Raw genomic sequence first — 24,682 nt, forward strand, 5'->3', positions numbered from 1 at the left:
CTGTCCTGGTTTCTCCCCACCCCCTCCACCCTCTGCAGCCCCGTCACTGTGATTGGGATTTCTGGCTCCTGGGACCTGTTGGTGTGAATGCCTGTTTCTGACCCCCGTGCCAACCTCTGACATCTTCATGATGCTCCCTCACCTAAATGGGTCTCCAGGGCTTGATCCTTGTTGGAGTATGATTGAGGCCCACCACTCAGTGCAGCCTGACTCTCTTGTTCTGTTCATTCATTCATTCATTCATTCATTCACTTACTCATTTAAGAAAAGTAAGAACCAGTTCCTGAAAGCTTACACTGGTCACTGTGCCAGAGGTGGGAGGTCCCGCTTGGCTCCAGTGCACAGCTGCCATGAGAGGCTGAAGCAGGGGCCCAACCCAGTGTGAGGAGGGCTCCCAGGGGAGACAGAGGAGAAGAGTGTTCCAGGCCCAGAGCCAGGAGGTTGGAAAGGAGAACCTAAGGCAGGAAGAGCTTGATGATAACAATAATAAGAGTAACCACAATTGCAAGTGTTGACTGGATCACTGCAATGTATCAAACAGCGTGCATACAGTCCCTCAGTTCCTCCTTACACCAACCTTGTGAGGAAACTGAGGCCGTACCTCAGTGGTAGAGCTGGGGTCTGAACCCTGTCATGCCTCCATCCAGAGTGCCCTGTTCCTCCATGACTACTGCTTTCTAGGCTCTGCTGTCCCCCCTCACATGTCTGTCACCTCCATTCCAATACCTCACATAGTATCATGGCCAAGGACACCCCCAATATATATAAGTTGGGCTACCCGCAAAATGTTTTCTGGGATGGCCTGTGTTCTGAGGGGTCCTGAGGTCACACTGAGGTCAACTGTTTATGCTTTGGATGGCTTTGTGAATTAAAAATGTGAATGCAATGGGTTTGCTGAGCCTTCTCTTCCTGGTCGCTCCCTGGTCATTTGACCTCCAAAAGCCCCTCCAATCCTCCATTCCCCCACCCAGGTCTACATAGCTGCAGAGGAAACCTGACCTGGGGTCCACCAAGGTGCCAAGTCTTGGGGAATGTGAAACTGTTTATGTAAAAAGCTTTCTAAGCCAAGGGGCTCTGCCAAGCTGTCCAGGACTGCCTTTGGCGTTTGGAACTGACTGATGACCCCGGTGGGTCTTTCCAGACCTCCGTATTGAGCAGAGAAGAGAAGGGAATGCCTACAGCACCCCCTAATGGCATGGCCTGAGTCGATGCCTTTAGAATATGGCAATACCTCACAGCCCGGAAAAAGCAGGCAACAGATTTATTCCATGGACTTGGAATCCTTGCATCAGTGACATCTTTCTGGAACCCACAGTTAGTGGGCTCACCATCTGCCTAACTGCACAAATGAGCCATCCTGGAATCCTCCGTTCTTTCAGCCTTCCTCCCATGTCTAACCTGACATTTCTATTTGTCATTTCTCCTCCGAAATGCCTTTTGACACCACAACTTTCCCCTTTCCAAGTCCTTCTCATCTACCCTTAACGTGACAGTCACTTCCAAACGGGTTTTTCTGCCACCTGCTTCTTTCCCCACCAGTCTTCCCACCTTGCCAATGGAGTGTTTTGTCTTTTCAAAACAAAGACACCCCTACCTAAGAAACTTTGGGTGGAGCCTGTTTACAGGACAAACTGTACTTTTTGGCATGGCATGGAGGCCCTTTTCAACATGACCCTCAGCCACCAACCATTTCAGTGGGTTCTTCTCCACTTGGACACTCTTCTCTTGGATTCCTGGGTCTCCAAGCACCTCACAGGCCTCATTCTTCTCTGCTTTTTCTCAGGTTGTTCCCACAGCCTGGAAGGCTCTTCCCTGACTTGTTCCATGATCAACTTCTACTCACCCTTCAAGGCCCAGCTCAAATGCCCCTTGCCCCAGAAACCTTCCACAAGTCCTGAAGGCATCACTGAACCCCTTTTCCAGGATGAGCCCACAGCACTGCATACAATGAGTTGAGCAGTAATTATTTTTATCTGGTCCAGGTTCCCAGTGATGAACTCCTTGAGAGTAGGAACACTATCACATTCATCTTGGAATCCTCTGTGATTGACACAGAGCTTGCTGTACAAGAAGCCCTCAAAAAATGTGTACTGAATGAATAAAATGCGTGTCCTAGATGTTTGTATCTCATAGCAACTCTTATTTTCATATCTGCCAGTGTGCTGAGGAATGGAGTGGGGAGGCTGAGCTCCTGTCTGAATATACAAATGAGACAGTGACCTCGTTTTCTGTTATTTTCTAATGAGTTACTCTTAGATGCCATGTTTGCCACGGCCTTCCTCAGCCTTTTTGGATTGAAGTGCCAGGGCCATGGCAACCTGAAGATGAGGTTCAGCTAGCTCCTGACCAGCACACACCAAGGCCACCAACTGAGGGTCTGGAATCAGTTGTGCCATCCACCCTCCACCCCCTGCCACCTGCAGTCCACAGGCACCAGTGGCCCATCCTGTGATGGACTTCTAGGCTTTCCCACTGGATTTCTACCTTGGTTCTTGGATAGGTCCTTTGCTTGGATGACGAGGATGGAAATTGCCTTTTTTTTCCTTTTTTTCTTTTTTTTTGAGACGGAGTCTTGCTCTGTTACCCAGGCTGGAGTGCAGTAGCGCCATCTTGGCTCACTGCAAGCTCCGCCTCCCGGGTTCACACCATTCTCCTGCCTCAGCCTCCCGAGTAGCTGGGACTACAGACGCCCGCCACCTCGCCCGGCTAATGTTTTGTATTTTTAGTACAGACAGGGTTTCACCGTGTTAGCCAGGATGGTCTCGATCTCCTGACCTCGTGATCCGCCTGCCTCGGCCTCCCAAAGTGCTGGGATTACAGGTGTGAGCCACTGTACCCAGCTGGAAATTGCTGTTTTTTGAGCACTTATTCTGTACCAGGCCAGTGCCTGGTGCCTCATATGGTTACCCCATTCGATCTTGCAGGAACTCCCCCAGCCCTCAGGTTGCTGTTTTCTTCCCCGTTTTACAGATAGGGAGGGTGGCTCCTTGAGTTAAGGAATTTACCCAAGGTCTCCTGGCAGAAGAGTGGCAGAGCAGGGGAAACCAGGGTCGGCACAGTGGTTTTGAAAACTTTTTTTTTTTTTTTAATCTTCCAAGCCTTTTGCCAACAAAAAGAGCCCCACTGTTATCAACAAGCAGTCTCTTTCTGGTTGAAGGGGTGCGGACCCGGAGACCTGCACCCCCTGTCACACACCCCCACCCCGGGCCCCTTTTCACTTCCTGCAGTTGCTGGAGTTACTTATTGGATCCATGGGACTCCCCAGCACGTAGGTTACAATGCTCCTGGAGAAAATGTTCTTCCAGGGACCTCACTCTGCTAGCCATCAGGGAGGCCCCGCCTGGGTCCCTGCTTCCCACCCCACCCTGGCCCAGCACCCTCCAGGGCATGGGGAAGCACAAGAGGACAGGATGCCAGCCCCAGCAGCCTCATGCTGATGCTCACACCCTCTGGCTAGCCTGTGGTCTTCCTTCTCCTACACCGATGTTTGCTTTGGCTGCTTGGCATGGACAGAGGGACCCAGTTCCTCAGGCCTGTGCTCTGGTGATAGGGTACAGAGGGTGCTCGGTGATGTCAGCAGCTGACAACGCCTCCTGCTGTCACCCTGGTTCCCTTTCCCTGCTTGCTGCACTCCAGAGCCCCAAGTAGTGGCTCAGTGTATGGCTGCTGGTGTCTCAGGGCTCCACCAGCTGGAGGCACTTCTATCTCTGGGCCTCTGACAACTTTCATGGCCACAGAGTAGGGCAATGGGTAGATGGACTGGGCTGCTTTTCAGTGGGGACTGGTCGTAAGATGGCATGAGACCAGCTGTGCCTGGTTCTGGCCTGAATCACAGTGTGCTCTGCCCAGCTGTGTATGAACTGGCCAAGCTGGGAACTGGTTTGTTTCAATCTAATTGCAACCTGTTCTCATTCCAGTATTTTAATTATGGCATTAAAGAAATGTGAACATAAAAAGGTACGTGCTTTATAAATGTGATTCTGATGTTCCCTTTTGATACTAATTCACATTAATTGCCTCAGACGATACTGATACCCAAACAGAAATCTGGCAGAAGAATCCCGACTGGCAGTCCTGATAACGTGCCTGTGTGGAGGTGGCAGTAATGGGGTCAGGCTCTCTGAACAGCCTATGAAGGATCCAGGGAGGTGGGTGTGAGGCGCTTATTAAACCAGAGTGAGGCCAGCTCTGGGAGGGTGTGGATAACTTGGGACACAAGAGATAAGGGTAGGGACCTGAGGCACCAGAAAAATCAGATGAGGCATGGCCACGAGATATGGGTAGCAGAATAAAAAGGAGCAAGACAAAGTCAGGTGAAATGAGAGTTGGGAACAGAAGAGAGAAGGGAGAGTGGCTCAGGAGAGCTAAGATGATGTGGATGAAGGTCTAGAGGGCCCAGGGGCTGATGACAGGAGTGGGGAAGGACACAGGTGTGCTCTGGATAAAGATGGGGTAGAAAAGAAGAACAGGGTGCCTGGGGAAGGGAGGTGGGCATTGGTGGGGTGGAGGGCAGGGTGCAGCATGGAAGTGCCTAGAAAACCTCCTAGGTGAGCTCTTAGCCACAGTCACAGCCAAGATGAGGTCAGAGGAGAGGAGCCAAAATAAGACTTTAGGGGGAGCTACTGGGCCCCCAGACGCCTAGGTAGCTCTGAAGACAGGTGGTCTCAGAGGGACCCTTGATGGGATCTCTCATCTTGGATGGCTTGGCCTCCACAGGGGCCGAGGGGAGTGTGCAGGTACCTGCATGATGCGGACGTAGTCTGTGCGGTGCAGCTCGCCCTCCTTGACCACCTTCTTCTTGAGAGTGGCCAGGTTCCTCTCCAGATGGTCCCGCTGCCGGGCGTACTCCTGCTGCAGGTCTGTGTTCAGCCCTGCGATCTCCACCTGACGGGGCCCAGGAGATTCTCAGTGAGGGAGAGGAGACCCTGGAGGGCAGGGCTGGCAGGAGGGGAGGCTGAACTTACCATGTCTGCTCGCTGCACGTACTTCTCAAAGAGACCTCGAATCTTCTCCTTCAGCAGCCGTGGCTCCTGAATATAGGCTACGCAGTTGTGGAGGTCTGTTTTGAACCTTTTGACAAGCGCTTCCAAGTCTCGCTCCTGCAATCAGAGACATTTCCTTCTGGCACTGTAGGGTGCTCTCCAGGTGGAGGGGCAGGGGCTGCAGGCAGAGGTTAATGGCACAGAAAGGGAAAAGAGATGCCTCATCTGGGACTCACAGCTGACCACCAGGGGCCACACTGGGCAGAGACTTAGATGGGCACAGAGCCAACAGGTGGAGGCACGAAAAGTCTTGTGCACCTGCCCTCGGCTGGACACCTGGACTGAACAGCGTACATGGGGCTTCATCCTTAAGAGGCCACACAGATGGGCTTCTTTATTGGCTCTGATTTCCTTTCAGGACCACAGGCCTTAAAAGATGAAAGGAAGCTCATGTGGTTACCCATATCCCTTTAGAGTCAAGATAGATGGCATCATTTCTCTCTTGCAGATTCCTGGCCGGGACTTCCACGTCCCCCGTATTAGCTCATCCAGTGCTTACCCAGCGCTCAATAGTCAGGAGCGCTGCCGTGAGGGGTCAGGTTGGTTTATCTACACACTCGGGCTAGCGTCCCCTCTTCATCATGCTTTTACCTGTCTTCCCCAGCCCTGACCTGGAGAAAGTCTCTTCTTTCTCTTGCTGCCATCCATGGCCCTTTCTACATGTTCCACCGTTTTCCACCTCTCAATGTAACTATTATGCACATGCCACAAATCCCTGATCATCGTCTTCAGCATGGAAAGAGCAGGATCTGTATCAGTTCACATTTATGGCTCTGCAGCTGCTAGTGTTACCTAGTGCAGAGTTAATTAATGCTTACTGCAGAGAATGGAAAGTTCCAATCTTTTTTTTTTTTTTTTAGACAGAGTCTCGCTCTGTCACCCAGGCTGGAGTGCAGTGGTGCGATCTTGGCTCACTGCAACCTCCGCCTCCCAGGTTCAAGCAATTCTCCCGCCTCAGTCTCCCAGTTAGCTAGGACTACAGGCGCGTGCCACCATGCCTGGCTAATTTTTGTATTTTTAGTAGAGACGGGGTTTTACTATGTTGGCCAGGCTGGTCTTGAACTCTTGATCTCGTGATCCGCCTGCCTCGGCCTCCCAAAGTGCTGGGATTACAGGCATGTGCTGGGATTACAGGCATGAACCACTGTGCCCAGACGGAAAGTTCCAATCTTATTCAACAAATGTTAAGGAGTGGCCTGTGCTAGGGAAGAGGGCACAACCGTGTCCAGGCCCATGTTCAGAAAACCTAGATTCCATTATTAGCTCTGTGTGTACTACCTAGCTGTGGGTGCTGGGTGAAGTTTCTTAATCTCCCAATTTTGGGGGCCTAATTTTTCTTATTTGTAACATAGAGAAATGGGAATCGATGATCTTTGAGGTTCCCCTGGCCTCTGCAGTTTTTTGGTTGTCAAAGCCTTAAACCAGTGGCAACAAAATTGCCTCTCTGAGTATGTACTTTCCTCCGCCAAAGAAGCCAAATGCTACAAATATTCCTGCCACGCTGACTTGCCACCTCCTTGATCACTTACCCAAAGTGATTTTATAGTCTCAGATGAGTTCAATGATGTAAATCTACATGGGCCTGAAAGCAGGCAGGGCTGGGAGCAAGTAAAGAATGTGAGTTAAAATGGGAAACATGTCCTCGCAGTGGGCTGGCTCTGTCTCTTGGAAGCCAGCTGCCCATTGCAGATAGGTGCCAGATCCCGAATCCAAGAACTGCCAGACTCTGAAACCCTCACACCTTCTGTCTCTCTCTGCGCATCTCCTGATCAGTGGCTCTCAGTTTCTGCCACAATTCTGTGATGTTCAGCTCCAGTTGAGTGTTCTGCTTACGGAAATTCTCCAGTTCGGCTTCCATCTGTAGAGAACAAGGGAAACGAGTCAAGAAGAAGAAAGTGAGATAATGAAAACTGTGTTTTTGAGAACCGTAGTCTTTCAGTGGGGATGCCGCCCCCGATTCCCGGGCATTTCTTTCCTCATCCCCTTCTGTGTCCTCTGGATCAAAACCTTTCTCTACTTGCTTTCCTAACAGCTCCCCACCCCTGGACTGATAGGCTAAACCAGCATCACGTGTTTCCACGGCCAGGCTGGGACGTTTTCCCTCTGAGTCACTTTCCCTTTCCTTCAACCATGCTGATTATTTTATGTTCTTGAATTCCTTATAAAGTGGTGCCACCCAAATACTGGAACCTCAACTCTAACCTGAGGCAGGGCTCCCCAGAGAGGCGCCTTCCTCGCCTGCTTTGTGAAGTTGTATGAGCGAATCTCGACCCTCTGGGGCCACGGGTCATTCTAAAGCAGAAAGTTTGGAGGGACCAACACGTGGGCACCACCCTTGTAAGGCATAAAACAGGAAAGGGGAAGCTGAGAAGGAGCCTCAGCCCCATCATTCCGTTGAAAGGTCTTAAAAAGTACAACTGAGAAGTGTCCTGTCTTCACAGGAAAACTAAGAAACCACCAGTGAACTTCTGAAATATATATTTTTTAGATGGAGTCTTGCTCTGTTGCCCAGGCTGGAGTGCAGTCGTGTGATGTCTATCTTGGCCCACTGCAACCTCCACTTCCGGGTTCAAGCAATTCTCTAGCCTCAGCCTCCCGAGTAGCCGGGATTACAGGCAACTGCCACCATGACCAGCTTTTTTTTTTTTTTTTTTTTGTATTTTTAGGAGAGACAGGGTTTTATCATGTTGCCCAGGCTGGTCTTGAACTCCTGACCTCAAGTGATCTGCCCACCTCGGCTTCTCAAAGTGCTGGGATTACAGGCATGAGCCACTGTGTCTAGGCTGAAAGATTTTTTTAAAATTCACTGTTGCATTTATATTAACCAAAGTCATGGGAATGACAACTGAAGTGTCCAATTAGGATGAGACAAGCCGTGCGTGAGCTTTCATTGACCTAATTCCTAATGACTTATGGACTAAATCTGGTGGACACTAGTATTTCTGTTAAAAGAGAGGTTTGCTGACTGTTTCGGGAGAATGGAATAGTTCACTGGGTTTTTTCACGGCTGGGTAGAGTAGTCCCTCCCCCTCTAGTCTATCCCAGGCCTTTGATCAAATTTTAAGGCTCTTGGCAACCTTCTGGGGGGTACCAGGAGGCCCTAATGAACCACATCCACGTTCTAGACACAAAGGGGCAGCTTTTAGAAGAACGTTTTCCTCATTATTAGAAGCATTTTGTATAGACAGGATAGCCCTCTGACCCAAAGCCTGGCATAAAGGTGGCATGCAAATATTTGACGAATGAACGAATAATGGCAAGTGTGGTGGGCAAAGGAGAGCAATAGTGAGGGTCACAAGAAGAGCCTGAAACAACCTGCTTCTGGAAGAGGAATGATAGGATAAGAAGGCAGTGTTGGCAGAGTTATGTAGAACCACCTTGTAGGGGACACACATTGAGTGTGGGTATTTGCACAGCTAAAGAATGTGCCCATTAGAAAGGGCCGCCCAGCTTGTTGTAGACTTAGGGATCTAAAACTGATTAAGAGGTAGTTTCTGCCTTCAAGAGGCCTCAGGTCTGCAGGGATAAGTAGTAAGTCAGAAATTCAGGTGGAGTAGGATAAACACTGCAGTCAAGGCAGAAAGCACTGTGTGTACACAGACGAGGTGAGCAGGCAGCGCCCAAAAAGATGGGATGTGTCCCCTGGATTTGGGAGGAAGAAAAAGTATTAGAGGACAAAGGGGGAAAGAATTCTACGCAGAGAGAACAGCCTGCACAGAGAGGACCAGAGCCATGGGCAGCCTGGTGCATCTCTGCAGGCTACAAGTGGCTCAGCGTGGCTGCAGGAGGGGGGATTTGAAGAAGGGGGAGAGTGGAGGGACAGGAGAGGCTGGCTGAGCTAGGTCATGCAGAACCCAAGGGCAGAGGCTCAAATGGTGAGAAGTTTGCCTTTATCCTGAAAGCTCAGAGAGCCGCTGAAGGCTTAGACCAGGATGGAATGATGTAATTTGCATCTTGGAGGGCCTGATGCAGAGGTTCTGCTGAATAGAGCAAGATGGGAGCCAGGCAGACCAGTCAGGAGCTGCCAGTGTGGCTGAGGAGACAGATGATAGCGTCCTAGGCCAAGGCAATGGCAGCTCAGCTGGAAAAGAGAAAGGGGGCTTCTAGTTGAGGGGCTCACGAAGATCATGTCTGAGTGCCTCATTCTCTAAATCTCAGGCCAACAATGACAGGTGAGGTTAGCATGGAGGGCGTACAGGAGTATATTATTTACTTCTGTTCATTTTTTCCCCCAGGCAAAGACTCATACTACTCTGAGAATAAAAATAATCTGTTTATAGAAAAATTGGGAAATATGTCAAATTTGACTAGCTGGCTGGACAGCCGGAAGCCTAACCCATTATGTGGAAACAAGCATCTTTTCCCAGTGTGGAAATTCCATCTACTTTTCCATGTGTTTTTCATCACACTCAGAGATTCTCAATGGGACTCAGGCAGGAGATAGAAAGCATTTTGCCCCCCAGGGGACCTCTGGCAAGGTCTGAAGGCATTTTTTAGTTTTAACACCCTGGATAGGGGGTGCTTTTGGGATCTAGCAGGTAGACACCAGGGATGCTGCTAAACATTCTACAATATACAGGACAGACCCTCCATGACAGAGAATTACCTATCTCAAAATAGTAATAAACTCTGCCCTAGATGAGTAAATAAATGAGTGTAAACTAAAACGGCAAGCCTCAGGAAACCTCTCCCCTAGGCAGGAAAAAGGGACCCTTGAATCATCAGAGCCAAGTTGGAAAAAGAGTATGTGAGGGGAGGTACCTGAATCAGGAAGTGTTATAAGAGGTTGCAGTTCTACAAATGAGCCGAGGGCTTGAGGCTTCCTTCCTGGGGGAAAAGGACCTTTACAGGAGATCCACAGTGCATGAACCAAAGACGTCTATGACCCCCAGAGGGAAGCCCCAAGGTCAGAGGCTCCTGGAAGCACCCAGGCCCAGATATCAGCCCTGATAGCAACTGGCACCAGTGAAAGGAGGTAGGAGGCGTCCTGCTGGAATCACTCCCAAGGTGCACGTGTGAGCATTAAGGCCATGGTTGGCCCCTGTAACTGCCAGAGAAGGTGAATGGTCCCCCCAGGTGTGTCGGTGGGGGAAGTAAGCTAACCATTAGCAAACAATGGACCTGACCTGAAATACAGCTGACAAATGTGTCAAATGAGGAGGGAGAAAGGGGGCAGTGCTGTGCTGGCCCTCCAGGTGGGTGGGGCCTCTGTTCTTCCTCTCATCTTCTCAGGCTGCTATGGTCTGAACCTTGGTGCTGTCCACCCTAAATTCCTATGGTGGAACCTAACCCCCAAAGTGAGGTCAGGTCTTTGGGAGGTGATCGGGTCCCAAGGGCAGAGCCCTCACAAATGGGATTTGTGCCCTTTTATGAGGCTGGAGGAAGCTTGTCTGCCCCCTTTTACCCTTCCATCACATGAGGACACATAGCAGATGTCAACTGTGAGGAACAGGCCTGGACACCAAATCTGCTGGAGTCTTGGTCTTAGACTTCCCAGCCTCCAGTACTTTCAGCAATACATTCTGTTGGCTATAAATTACCCCTTCTAAGGTATTTTGTTATAGCACTCTGAATGGACTGACAGCTGCCATTTTGGGGCCCTGAAATTACTCAAGAATGGCAGGAGGCCCCGTGGAGGCAGGTCTGTGGTCAGCTGGGGACATCCTTTCTCATCCCAGAAGCCAGGGAAAAAGTCATTGTCACAAGGACATACCTTCTCTGGGCGCCCTGACCCTGGACTGATCTCCACCGGGCTTCTTTACTGGGCCTACCAGAGCAAAGGTGTCATTGGGCAGAACTGGCACCACCATGGCTCTTACACTTCTAGTTGGGTCATCGGTGCTCTCTCACACCCTTGTATCTGTTATCCTGGCTCAGCATAAACAATTAGAGAAGATGGAGGGGGAGCAGAAGCCTATTTTGTCTAGGGTGGTCAGGGAAGGCATATAGACTGAGACCGGAAAGATGCAAAGAAACCAGCCATGTGGCGATCTGGGGGGAGAGCCTTCCAGGCAGAGGCAGCAGCACTGCAGAGGTTCTGAGATGGAAAAGCGTGACTCGTAGGAACTGTCAGAAAGTCAGTGGGCTGGAGCAGGGAAAGAGAGCTTCGAGAGGAGGCTGTAGAGGCAGGGAGAGGCTGGATCACATAGGACCTTATGGGCTTGACTGGGACTCTGGATTTTATTGTAGGTGAGATGGGACCCCACTGGGGAGTTCACTCAGGCCTCTATGTGGAGACCAGACTGGAGGCTGGAGTCCAGGCCATATAAGAGATGGTGGCTGCTTGGACCGGGGTGATAGCAGCAGCGGGAAAGGAGGGTTTGATGTGAGATGTGTTTTGGAAATTGATCAGATAGATGTTGCTGATGATTTGGATATAGGAGTTAAGAGAAGTGAAGAATCAAGGAAGACTTCTGCATTTCTGCGTTAAGTAACTGGGTGGATCATGGACCACTACCTGAGAGGGAAAACTGGAGGAAGCGGGAGAGAAAAATCAAGAATTCAGTTTTAGATCAACATGGACTCCACTGTCAGCCCAGTAGGGGAGGCTGATGGGGAAACATATGTTGCAGGGAAAGGTGGTATGTGCGGGGGGACGGGAGACCTTACAGGATTCTCAGAAACCCTTGTCCAGTTGATTGTGCTTCTAATCTCGCCTCTCTACCTTCATCCTGTTTGCTTCCCAGAACATATTCTTAATTATGCCACTCTTCTGCTCAAGAGCCTCTGATGACTTCTCATTCCTTATCAGCTGGAAGTCCAAACACCATGGCCTCGCCTAGGGTCTCAACCAGCATTTCCAGTTTGAGAACAAACGTTGAACTAGGATAGCCTGTTGGCTGAGTACACACTGCCCTCTGGTGGCCAAATGCCCAATAGCTGCGTCTCCCTTAGGAGGGCACAGAACACTGCACACTGAGGCACGGGTAGTGCCAAAGCCCATCTCCAGGTCCTGCAGCAAGTTAACTCCCAAGCGATTTGCTTTTGGACAGCTGAGCCTGCAGTAGGGCCATGGCCTTCCCTGTTGCACCCCTGTGGGCTGGAGGCTGCATACACCGTGGGAGCAGAGAGGACTGTGAGGAGAGCTTCCTCTCAGTCCCTGAGGCCAGCTAGCCAATCGTGGAAGAAGAGACAGAAGGTCTGAGAGGCCAGAGTGTTGCAAATGGCTTCTCACCTCCTGAATCTGTTCCTTCATCACCCTGATCTCGTTTTCTCGAGGTTCTATTTGCTTCTTCAGCTCCTTTATTTTGTAGTCAAGCACAAACTTGAACTTCCCCAGTTCTTGATTTTTCTTTTTCAGATCATAAATTCGCTTCTCCTGGGGGTGAGAAGAGACAGAAGTGAGAGATATCATAAGGCTCTGGTATACTGCAGCCCTTTAGGGCAAAGAGCACGAAGCCTGTGGCTCTCCTGGTTGAAGAGGTCAACCAGGAGACTCCTCTCCTCTCTTCGTCAGTACAGAGGCTGGCACTCTCCCCACGGGGCTACAGCACAGACCCCTCAGCTTCTGTACCAGGACTCTCATGCATCACTCACTCATTCATATTAGGTTGTGAACAATGGTATTTTCCAACGATGGCCCCCACAGCATCTCCCACCCCACACTCCAGCTGTTCTCCAGTGTGACCTTGCTGCTTCTCCATCAGGAGGTGGAAGTGAATCCCCTTCCCTTGCATTTGCCTGGACTTGTGACTTGTTCATAACCCAAATAATGCAACAGAAGGGAGACTGTGTGGCTTCCAAGGCTAGGCCAAAAAAGGCTAAGCAGTTTTTACCTGGCTCTCTTGGGACACCTGCTCTGGGGGAGGCCATCTGCTATGTAAGAAGTCCAACTACACTGAGACATCCAGGCTGGTGGGCACATTAGGGACTCTGGTCAAAAGACCTAGCTGAGCCTAGCCTCCCAGACATCCCTGCCAAGGTGCCAGACATGTGACTGAAGAAGCCACATTGGATGTTGATCTTCCAGCCTTCAGCTGTTTTGAGTCACCCCCAGTATTCCCAGCTGAGGCCCCAGACATCGGGGACAGAGATAAGCCACTCTGTTGTACCCTGTCCAGATTCCAGACCTGTGGAACCTGTAGGCAGAATAAAATAGTTGCTTTCAATCACTAAGTTTTTCCTTTTGAGACAGGGTCTGACTCTGTCACCCAGGCTGGAGTGCAGTGGCAAGATCTCGGCTCACTGCAAACTCTGTCTCCCAAGTTCATGTGATTCTCTTGCCTCAGCCTCCTGAGTAGCTGGGATTACAGGCATGTGCCACCACTCTCGGCTAATTTTTGTATTTTTAGTAGAGATGGGGTTTCACCATGTTGGCCAGGCTGATCTTGAACTCTTGACCTCAATGATCCACCTGCCTCTGCCTCCCAAAGTGTTGGGATTACAGGCGTGAGCCACCACGCCTGGCCTCAATCACTAAGTTTTAAGGTTAATTCGTTGCATGGTGATAGTAATCAGAACATAAATATTTCCATCTCTCAAACATTTACTGAATGAAGATCTTTTGCCAAGTATTGGGTTTCCAAATATAAATACAGCACAGTCCCTTGCCCTTAAAAGAAAACACTAGCTGGGAAAGAAGATACAGAAGCAAATCTAAGCCTAAAACGTGACAAATGTTGTAAAAGAGGAAAGCACAGAAGGCAAAGTATATATTGAGGGTATTGAGAATGACTGGCTTGAGAGCCAAGTGGTGGTTCATGGGGGAAGTGAGAGGTGAGGCTGGGGAAATAGAGGAGGGAGGTGAGGGTCTTCGTGTTGGGGAAAGAGTTCAGAATTTATCTCCTAGGCAAAGGGCTGGCAAACTACAGCCTATGGGCCACATTTGGCCCGCTGTCTATTTCTGTAAAGCTTTATTGGAACACAGCCAAGTTCATTCATTAATGTTTTGTTTATGGGTGGTTTCACTCTACAGCAGCAGTGTTGATTCATGTTGATTCGTTGAGACAGACCACATTGCCTCCAAAGCCAAAAATATTTACTACCTAGGCCTTTACAGAAAGAGCGTGCTGACCCCTGCTGTAGCAATGGGGAGCTGTAAGGGCTTTGAGCAGGAGAGTGGCGGCATTGCACCTGCACCCTGCCAGTCCAGGGTGATGGAAGGTGGGAAATGAGGCCATTAGACTGCTTAGGAGGCTGTTGCCATTTTCTAGGTGAGGAGGCCTTCATCTCTTTCTTGTCAAAGCCCCCTTTGAGAATCTGAACAGAACTTTGGATCCTCCCTAAAAAATAAAATAAAAATAAAAAGCCCAGATACATACACCGACACTCACATGCAGAAATGACATCTAGGCATGATCCCATGTAATCCTTACAAGACCCCTTGAGGTGGTGATCATCCCCATTTTATAGGTGAGAAAATGAAGGCTTAGAGAAGTTGCTCGAGGTGCAATGGCCAGTAAATGGAACCTGTGCCGGACCTAGTTCCCTAACACTGAAGCCCATGTTCTCGGCCCTTGGAGAATTCCTCCTGCCTCGGGCCATAGTGGCAGAGGCGATGGAAAGGAGGGCATGGAATCTGGATGTGCTCAGGATGATACTACATGGTCTGCCCCACAGAATGTGATGTCTCTGTCATCTGAGTGTTTTGTAAGAAAGGCATCCCAAAAGTGGAAGCAGCCTCCTGGACAGGGTCAACCCCAGGAGAGTCCCTCTGCGACAGGGGGACCATGTGGGCAGTGTGGCAAGTGAGTTGCCCCCAGTCCATGGGGGAGCGCCTCCGAGGATGCCTGGAGCAGTGGAGTCAGCTGACTCAGGTTCTTATCGCAGCCTGTCACCTATTGAAGTGTGTGACCCCTGGGCAAGATACCCAGCCTCCTGGAGTTCAGCTTCCCGAACCATAACACTGGGTTCTCAGGCCCCCTGGGTTGTTGGCAGAATTGAATGCGATGTGTTGACAGCGATTAGCCCAGTGCCAAACACACAAGAGGCACTTCATTGACCGCTGGTTCCCCCATCAAGTTAAAGAAATGCGTCCTGAGAAGCTAGGGACCCTCTCTCCCCTGAGCTTTGCCTTCCTTGCCTTGGCCCATGTGGCCGTAGCTGAGGGAGGACAGAAGGAGAGCTGTCACCTTGTCTTGAATAGTCTCGTCTCTTTCCTGGATCTCTCGCTTGAGACCTTGGATGTCCTTCTCCAGAGACTTAATGACTCCTTGCAGCTTCACCTGCTCTCCTTTTAGGGTCTCGATGTCATTGGTTCGTTCTTCAATCTCCTTCTGCAGGCTGCTGAACTAGAAAAGCGAACGGCAACAACAAAGACCACTAAAGTCAGAACTCATCTCCACTCCTCCCACTGTCTCGATGTAAGGGGTTCCCCACCGCCGGCCAACTGTGATCTGAATCGCCCCACCTTCCATGGCCTGAAAACACTTAGCACTCAACATTTCTGGGATTTTAGGAGTGAATATTTGGAGAATCTGGGACAGTTCAGGAATTTCCCAGGCCAAATGGATGATGTAGTATTCTGTCCCATAACATCCAGGCCCATTCCCCTATGAGAGGACTGACTGTCTTCACGAGAGGTTCCGGAGACCGGTACGCCAAGTGGACCAGAGACTTCTGTGACCACACTGATCTTGAAAGGCTGGGATCCACACTGCATCAAGGTCACAGAAAGTGGGCTCTAACTGATGAGCCATCTGAGCCATGACCAAGAAGGGAAGACTGATTGTCCCCTGGATTTACTAGTGTGCTTTCTTTCTTTTTTTTTTTTTTTTTTTTGAGACGGAGTCTTGCTCTGTCGCCCAGGCTGGAGTGCAGTGGCGGATCTCAGCTCACTGCAAGCTCCGCCTCCCGGGTTCACGTTATTCTCCTGCCTCAGCCTCCGGAGTAGCTGGGACTACAGGCACCCGCCACCTCGCCCGGCTAGTTTTTTTGTATTTTTTAGTAGAGACGAGGTTTCACCGTGTTAGCCAGGATGGTCTCGATCTCCTGACCTCATGATCCGCCCGTCTCGGCCTCCCAAAGTGCTGGGATTACAGGCTTGAGCCACCGCGCCTGGCTAGTGTGCTTTCTAATAGGAAGAAACTCGAGCTTGCTTTGAACTTAGCTTCTCCAGGGCTAAATGTTTTGGGGAAACTGAGTTGAATCCTCCCTCACCCTCAATGGTGAGTGAACTAAAAACATCTTCCTCACTTTGTAAATCAAGCATCCTACACCCCCATTCCCTCTTCCACCTGTAGTGCTGAACAGGAGCCGCCCACGACTCCCTGGACCGAGAGCCTGAGGATGCCTCCAGGCCAAGACTTCATCTATCTCATCCCCAGAAGACCTTATTTCCATTTCCATCGGAGGGTTAGCTCTGAAAACACTGACTGAATCCTACTTGCCAATAAGTGAAAACTAGAAAGCCTCTATCTGCACACAGGGAACCCCAATATCCTGTGAAAAGGAGAGCAGGGACGCCCGTGTGGCTGCCTTTCCGAGGACGTGGTGGGGAGGGTCCGTCTGCGTGAGTGTGCACTGGCTCGTGCTCTTCTCCCAGCCTGCTTGCTGAAGATGGGGACAGGCAGGACCCTGGCCAGGCCCCCTAAGGCTGGTCAGTCCACCCACCCCAGCTTTCTCTGCAACACCCTCGCCCACCCCAGGTCTCTTGGAGAACAGCCTGCTACCTTCTTCCTCATGATGCCTGTTTCTCCCTTGAGCCGCAGGTTTGATTCCTTTTCATCCCGAAGCTTTTTCTCATACTTGGTTTTGATATCTTGGATTTCTCGGTCTTCATCTTCTTCAATCTGCTTCTTGGTCTCTTCAAATTCCCGCAGCTGCTGCCTGACGTCTTCCTGTGCCTGGCTCGGAGAGAGTGGGCCTGTGGTCAGGGGAGAAGGGACACCCGCACCTTTGTGCCCACAGGGCTTGAGGTGAGATGAGCATGGGGGCCTGTCCCAAGGAGTGGGAGGTGAGTGTCATTCCAGAAACGGAGACCATGGCCACAGGGCCCCTTGACCTGTCCACCTTCTTCCCCTCTGTCCCCTCTTTTCCTACCAAATCAGGCCTCATGCTCCGCCACTTCAACCCCAACCTTTCCAACACCCCATCCCTGTTCTCCTTTGGTCTTGTTCACTGGAAACCCAGGCTTCCCATATTTTTCTCTCACAGAACTTGTGACAATCGTAATGTTATATTTATTTGCGAAGTTATTTGGCTCTCTCTCCCATTAGATACAAGTTCCTTGGGGGTAGAAACCATGTCTGTCCCAGTGCACAACACATCCTGGCATACAGTGGCTATGCCATGGAGATCTGAGTGAATGGGTGGCTTTTCTCTGGGAAAGGGAGGCACAGCATGGCTTCCCGTGAGTACCTCTTCCAGAAGGGTGGTTTTCTCCTGCAGTTTGGCCTCGTAAAACTCAGTCAGCTCCTCCAGGGCCTGGCTCTTGGTCTCATCATTATCCCGGAGCTGTTTTTCATACTCTTCCTGCATCCTCTGGGACTTGAGCTGCAGCTCCTGGTACTTCTCATATTCTAGAAGCAACTTTTGGTTGTTGCAACATTCTGGAGAGAAGCAAGGAAGGTATTTAAGGTGGGAGAGCAGCACCCAGGTGCCTCAGGGACACCCAGGAGCCTTGGGCACCCATTCCTTCCAGCACCAGCTGGAGCAGCTGCCTCCAGAGCCAAGATTCAAATGCCTGCCTGGCTTCCTCACCGCCACCCCCTCATCCCATCATCTCATCAGGTAGCCAAACTCCCTGCCTGCCTCCTCTGGGAAGAAAAGTTACCAGGAAAGCACAGAGTGGTATTTGGGGACTCAGGGCCAAGAAGAATACCCTGAGTGTGAAAACTAGGTATTAGGACCCCCACTTTATAGAAGAGTAAAGTGAGGCTCGGTAAGGTGAGGTGACTCCCTAGAGCACCTGGCAAGAATGCGGTGAGCCTGGGACCCAAGGCAAGACGATCAGGTTCCAAACTTGAACTTTTCCATGTCTCCTACTTTCATGTAACAGGTGTTTAATGTGCTGAGTGAATGAGTAAAAACACAGAAGTAAAAACCACCGTGAGTTCCAGGGGATACATGTAGCCTGTTTTTAGACAAAGCTATATTCCCTGAGACTTCTACCGTGTCTGGGGGACTCTCAAGTGTTTCCCCATAACCTAGCTCTTCCAACCCTAACCAACGAGGCCTCCACTTGTGGGCTCACCCAGGTCTTGCAGCTCCCGGCTTTGCTTGTCTAGGAGGTCTTCTATGTGCTCACGGTGATAAACATCCTGCTTTTCTTTTTCTGTTCTTAAGACCTAAAACAGAGTCACATTTCCTCATTTACACACATCTGCTGAAAGCGCTACTAGGGCAAGAACTGACTTTACAAGTTACACCCTCCTTCACTCACAAACATTTCTCAAGCCCTTATTTTGCACCAAGCACTGTTCTGTGAAGCAACAACCACACTGTCACCTTTTATTTATGTTATATTCTGCTCGAAAAGCTCTATACTGTTCCTATTTCTATTCTTGCTACTAAATGGGTTTGTCAATGATGAGTTCAGTTTTGGACACGTGTCAAAAGGACTTCTGGATGAAAAAGTAGGGATACATTTGAATCCTCTGTTGCCGGCACGTTGCTGTCAATGAAATCCTTGGGTGTGTTCATGGGTAAAGCTTCTGAGCAAGTGTTTTCTTTAACTGAGCAGGAAAGCTTTCAGGCTTGGGGGGCGAGTTGGAGGTGGTGTGCCATCTTCAGGACCTAACTTTGCGCCTGGCTTATATACAGCACCAAATAACTGTTTGTTGGCTAAAAGAATAAAATTATAAAATGAATTAATTAATACAATTAATAGCCAAAGTTTTTCTTTCTTTTTTTTTTAGCCAAACTTTATGACCCGTAGACATTAAAGAAACAAATACCCCTCAAGCACATAATTGGGAATTTTTTTAGGGGGTAAGGGACAGGGCCTCACTCTGTCACCCAGGCTGGAGTGCAGTGGTGAGATCATGACTCACTGCAGCCTCCACCTCCCAGGCTCAAGCAGTCCTCCCATCCCAGCCTCCCAAGTAGCTAGAACTACAGGCACATGCCAGCATGGCAGACTCATTTTTTATTTTATGTTGGAGACAAGGTCCCACTATGTTAACCATGCTGGTCTCAAGCTCTCGGGTGCAAGCGATCCTCCTGCCTAGGCCATCCAGAGTGTTAGGATTATAGGGGTGAGCCACCTTGCCCAGCGGGGATTTTAGATAGGAGTCCAGATTTGTGTAGAACAAAGAAAAGAATCTGGGAGAGTCCCGGACCAAATCTAACTATGTAAAGGCCATGTAGACTAATTTTATTTAACTTCCTGACAATCCAGGAATCAGTATTCTGCTAGTTATTCTCCATCTATGCTTTGATTTTCTTATCTTTTTGCTTTGTTTTTCTTACCTTTTCATTTTGTTTTTAAATAAGTTTCTCCTAATCATAATTCTCATTGTAGAGAATTTAGAAATTACAAAAAGGATAAAAAACAAAATTTAAATTATCTGTAATCTCAACTTCCAGTGACAATTATACCGTTATCTATTTTCTATATGTATTTTACTACTATAGATTAATTAATCTGTTAATACCACTAATACCGATTAATACCATTCATCATAAAGTGGTTTATATTCTGCTTTTTTTTCCACTTAGCAATGGATTGTAAGCATATTTATTTATTTATGTTTTCAGATGGAGTCTCTGTTGCCCAGGCTGGACCACGTTGGCCAGGCTGGTCTCAAACTCCCAACCTCAAGTGATCCGCCCGCCTTGGCCTCCCAAAGTGCTGGGATTGCAGGCGTCAGCCACTGTGCCCAGCCAGTTCCAGTTGTAAGCATTTCTGATATCAACAACTATGCTTTAAAATGGGACATTTTCACGTATCTTACTGTTTGAGCATAGCTTGGGCAGTATATGCCAGTCCTGTCTTGAAAGTGGAAATTTCTTGTTATTTGCGCTTGTTGGTCAGTCTCTTAAACAGACCTGGTTTTTTGTTTTCAGGGACTCCATTTCCTGGATGAACTTGTCTGTTAGCTCCTTAATCTTCTCAGAATAGTTTATGTCCTTTAGTCGGAGTTGATACTCATTCTCCATTTTTAATTCCTCCACACGAGTCTTTAGCTCCAACATAACCTGAGCCTTTGGGAGAAGGACAGAGAATCAAGAACACTGACAGTGAGGGTGAATCAGAATATTTAAACCTGCGGCCTTGACCTGAGACCTGCAGCTCCGTCTAGCTTCAAACTCAATGTGTCTCAACTGGAACCTGTCATCTTTTCCCCAGAAGACACACCGGCTAAAAACGAGGAGACATATGAGCTTCCTCCTCTATCCTCAAAAGGTCCTTACTACATTGTGCTAGTAATGCTCTCATCTCTTTCAAGTCAGCCTAAACGTCTCCTGCTTGATGAGGCTGACTTGGACCACATTGTTTAATTCTGCAATCCCTTCCCATTCCCAGGACCCATCACCTTTCTTACTCTGCTCTACTTCTTCTTATTTCCTTAGATCTTGCACTTTCTATAATTTACTTATTATTTTATTATTTTTATTCTTCTTTCCCCATTAGAACTTGTTCCACATAGACCAGAATCTTTGTAGGGTTTCTTTGCTGATATATCCCAAGTGCTGGAACAGTGTCTAACACAGAGTAGGATCTCAGAAGATATTTACTAAAGCATGACTCCTGTCCCCATAGAACTTAGAGTCTACTAAGGCAGTCAGATAAACAATTATGACAAATCGTGGTAAGTGCCCAAAGCTGGGTCCCTCTTGATGTTTTCTTAGACTCAACTTATATTACTTTAAATCCTAATTCTTCTGTCTTGCTGGTTTTTATGCCTAGTAAGTATTTTCTTATACTTCCTTTTTTCTTTCTTTTTTTTTAGACTTGGTTTCACCTGTCACCCAGGCTGGAGTGCAGTGGTGTGATCACGGCTCACTGTAGCCTTGACCTCCTGGGCTCAAGTGATCCTCCCACCTCAGCCTGCCAAGTAGCAGGATGCCCCACCACACCTTGTTAATTTTTATATTTTGCGTAGAGATGGGGGTCTCACTATGTTGCCCGGGCTGGTCTCAAACTCCTGGGCTCAAGCAATCCTCCTGCCTCAGCCTCCCAAAGTGCTGGGATTACAGGCCTGAGCCACTGCACCCGGCCTAGTGTCTTCTCCCACCGTACTCACTGATGCCAAAGTTTTCTAAAAATACTATAATACACACACCCTTCATTTCCTTAAAAAGTTAATGTTGATGACAAGAGTGGGTCAGAATGCAGTGTTTTCTTCTTGCTTACCTATGGGGAGACCCCGTGCATCCCTATCTCATCATTTCTGGTCTGTCTCCTCTACCACCTGTGAAAGACTTGAGATTATCAAGGAACTGGATTACACACATTTCTGCATTTCTGGCCAGCAGACTAGTGAGGATCTGGTGCACAGGAAGTACTGAGATGAAGGATAAGCACAAATTGCACGTGCAAAGTCAGAGAAGAGGGAGCAGGAATGCCTGGCCAGGGCACTCACTGCATGTGACATGGCACAGGTGGGATGCACAGGAAGGGGCAGCCAAGACTGTGTCAGACCATCAGGGGTCTGGTAGGCCATGCTAGGAAGTTTGGATTTTATCCTAGAGGGCTTCCAAAGGTCCTCATCAAACCTGATCAGTCTGACTTTGGTGTTATAAAGATCTCTCCAATGGTGGTATGCAGCACGGACTAGATTAAGGAAGGACCAAAAGCAGGATGATGAGTTGCTGGGGTGGGTGGGGGGCAACTGCATAGACCAGGTGAGAGACGGACAGGGTTTGGACTGAGGTAGGGGAGGGGACCGGAGAGGAATGGAGAGGTTGGAGAGAGTGAGTTTAGAGAGGGTAGTGCCTGATTGGGTGTGGGGTGGAGAGGTAAGGATCATGGATGAAGGCTATCTCCTAGGTAGAAGGGCCGGTACCTGAGGGTGGGGCTTGGCCTGTCTTGCTTCACCACTTTATCCCCAGAACCTAGCATAAAACTAGCAACATGGTCAGCACTGAATGAATACTTATCAATGACCCCAGGGGTCTGCCCTGGCTAGTGGGATATATTTATCCATGGGAATGACCTGGCCTTTGACATGCTGTGTTTGAGGTCCTTGTTCAGTGTCCTTCCTTCATCTCTTCTCCACGTTGCTGCAGAGTAATCTCTCTGAGATGCGAATCATATTAAGTCATTCCCTAGCTTAAATTTATGAACGGTCCTTATGAACAATGTGCAGCCTAATGCATGGTGTAAAAGGCCCCCTGACCTGTTTCTCTCCAGCTTCATCTTCAGCCCTTCTCTCTGGCACACCCTAACTAGGAGCAGCTTTGCAGATCACCACTCCCTCATCCCTCTGCACACACTCACTGCTCATTGCTCAGTGGCCCTTGTCCATTTGTTCTGGAAGGCTCTGAGCAAGGCTTATGTCCTCTGGCACCACCTGGCCTGAGCCAAGTTCCTTCCCCTGTGCTCCCACGGCATTGTTCTTTCATGACACTTCATTCCGCTGCACGTTTAATTCCCTTCTTTATGATACTCTGCCCTCTTCCCAGGCTATCAGCTAAAGGATGCTCTATGTCTTTTATCTCTATAATCCCAGACCTTAGTATAGTGTCAGGTACACAGCAGACCCCTCTGTAAATCCTAGGCAGAGAAGGTAAATCATGGCCTGAGAGTTACATAGACTATAATAGAATATAAAGAGAGCTGAGAATTCCGGGAACATGCTTTTTTTTTTTTTTTTTTTTTTTTTTGAGACGGAGTCTCGCTCTGTCGCCCAGGCTGGAGTGCAGTGGCCGGATCTCAGCTCACTGCAAGCTCCGCCTCCCGGGTTTACGCCATTCTCCTGCCTCAGCCTCCCGAGTAGCTGGGACTACAGGCGCCCGCCACCTCGCCCAGCTAGTTTTTTGTATTTTTTAGTAGAGACGGGGTTTCACCGTGTTAGCCAGGATGGTCTCGATCTCCTGACCTCGTGATCCGCCCGTCTCGGCCTCCCAAAGTGCTAGGATTACAGGCTTGAGCCACCGCGCCTGGCCAGGGAACATGCTTTTAAAGGGACAGGTGGAGGAAGAGCCAGGACAGGAGTGGGGAGGAGGAGTCAGAAAGGTTTACAGGGAACAGAGTGTGGTCACATGGATGGTAAGACAGAAGGGAGTTTCAAGAAGGAGTGGTACATGCGCGAGTCATTTCCAGCCTGGCAATGGTACTGTCAGGTCCATATGGGGGCTGTGGTCAGAAGGCAGCTTGGGCACCTTCAGGCCTTTGGTTTAGCCTGCTGTCTCCTATTTGGCCTCTTCCCCTACCCTCTGGGAAGAACAGAAAAGATAACAGAGAAAAGGAGGGGTTTCTTCTGCAGCAGGTCAGGCCCCCACTCTCACGGGGCCCTCCCTCATCCTCTTCTCCCTCTTTGCTTTTCCTGCAGAAAATTCTAGGGAGCTCTAGAAGGGATCTCCAGCACATGCCAGAGGCTTGTCACCCTGCTTTGTGGCAGTGTTGCATTGCTGCTCTGATGGCTTTACTTGTTTCTATCCCTCACCTGACTGTGAACTTCCTGGTCATGTCACAGGGCCCATACCTGTCTTTTCACACATGCATCCCCAGTGCCTAGCAAATGGCAGGTATTCAATAAACACAGTTAAGATTCTGGACAAACAGCAATGACTGTGTAGCTCTGTGATCCTCCATGAGCCTTGTGTGTTTATCATCCATTCAGCTTCTCCCTTAGGGAGCACAGCACAGAGCTATGCACTCACATCTCTGCAAAACGCACCTTTATGAAATGTTCACTGCATCAACAGGAAGGAACGGATGTTCCTTTGGTATAGTGATTAAAGGAGGGGGCTCTAGATTAAATCTGTTTTAGAACTCTGGTCCTATTAATTATTAGCACACTGACTTTGGACACATCCCTCAAGCTCTCCTAATTTGTTTTTTGAAGCATGGGGAGAATGACAGTATCTTTTTCATAGAGATGTTGTGAGATTTAAATGAGAATATACTTCACTTTTGTAAATATTTATTGACTGTCTTCCATGTGCCTGGCATGTGCTAGAAACTGTTGGTCGTAAGAGAACTGTATGTTTCATTGTTCTTGGTTTCAAAGAGTAGGAAGAGGAAAACCAGATCACAGAATAAAAGCAAAGCACAGTGTAAGTCAAGATGATCACATGGCAGAAAGACAGGCAGAGAAGGGTAGACAGTGGCAGTGAGGAGGAGAGCTTGGTTGTGTGGACAGCGCATGTGCAGGGAGCCGTGGGGGTCTGCACTGGGCACAGGGTGTAGCCAGGCTATAGAGGGCCCTGGTGCTGGCCCCACATTTGAATGCAGTCCGGTAAGGAATTCCATGTCCCTCTTCATTAGATCCAGTTCTTACCTTTTCTTCCATGTCTGTTTTAGTCACAAGCACCTCTTCGGCAAAGCCCACCTCCCTCTCTCGCTTGATTCCCCGGCCATCCTTATCAAAGACCTTCCAGGTGAACAGGCAGCCATCCTCAGCAGCAGTCAGCAGGAATTGATCATCAAAGGTAAGCAACATCTGAAGAGAAAAAGGTCATGGCCAGGAAGCTTTCAAGGCCACAGATGACCAGGGCTGTGCCAGCTGTTGTGCAAGGCTTCCCCCCATGCAATCCTGGGCACAGCCTCACAGTGGGCTAAACTAGATCCCAGGTAAGAATGAGACAGGAGC

At 49.2% G+C, this 24,682-nt stretch overlaps 2 protein-coding genes across 3 annotated transcripts in view; one reads left to right on the plus strand and one right to left on the minus strand.

Moving 5' to 3' along the window:
- CFAP57 (cilia and flagella associated protein 57) overlaps window positions 1-24,682 on the minus strand; it is a 77,251-nt gene that overhangs the window by 16,126 nt on the left and 36,443 nt on the right. Inside the window, exons 12-22 of one of the 2 annotated variants that reach the window (XM_023221559.1) lie at window positions 24,371-24,532; window positions 19,971-20,126; window positions 18,175-18,268; window positions 17,340-17,530; window positions 16,652-16,825; window positions 15,113-15,271; window positions 12,217-12,360; window positions 7,245-7,334; window positions 6,784-6,900; window positions 4,965-5,099; window positions 4,741-4,884 (exon numbers count right to left, since the gene is read on the minus strand). In XM_023221559.1, the coding sequence (XP_023077327.1) occupies window positions 4,741-4,884; window positions 4,965-5,099; window positions 6,784-6,900; window positions 7,245-7,334; window positions 12,217-12,360; window positions 15,113-15,271; window positions 16,652-16,825; window positions 17,340-17,530; window positions 18,175-18,268; window positions 19,971-20,126; window positions 24,371-24,532 (1,566 nt within the window). The remainder of the gene's footprint in view (window positions 1-4,740; window positions 4,885-4,964; window positions 5,100-6,783; window positions 6,901-7,244; window positions 7,335-12,216; window positions 12,361-15,112; window positions 15,272-16,651; window positions 16,826-17,339; window positions 17,531-18,174; window positions 18,269-19,970; window positions 20,127-24,370; window positions 24,533-24,682) is intronic. The other variant, XM_023221560.1, reaches the window with a different exon arrangement.
- EBNA1BP2 (EBNA1 binding protein 2) overlaps window positions 24,389-24,682 on the plus strand; it is a 45,102-nt gene continuing 44,808 nt past the window's right edge. The window contains exon 1 of the mRNA XM_023221561.1: window positions 24,389-24,470. The gene's annotated coding sequence lies outside the window, so the exon portion shown is untranslated. The remainder of the gene's footprint in view (window positions 24,471-24,682) is intronic.

The sequence above is a fragment of the Piliocolobus tephrosceles genome, chromosome 1 (genome assembly GCF_002776525.5).
Source record: "Piliocolobus tephrosceles isolate RC106 chromosome 1, ASM277652v3, whole genome shotgun sequence".
NCBI lineage: Eukaryota > Metazoa > Chordata > Mammalia > Primates > Cercopithecidae > Piliocolobus > Piliocolobus tephrosceles.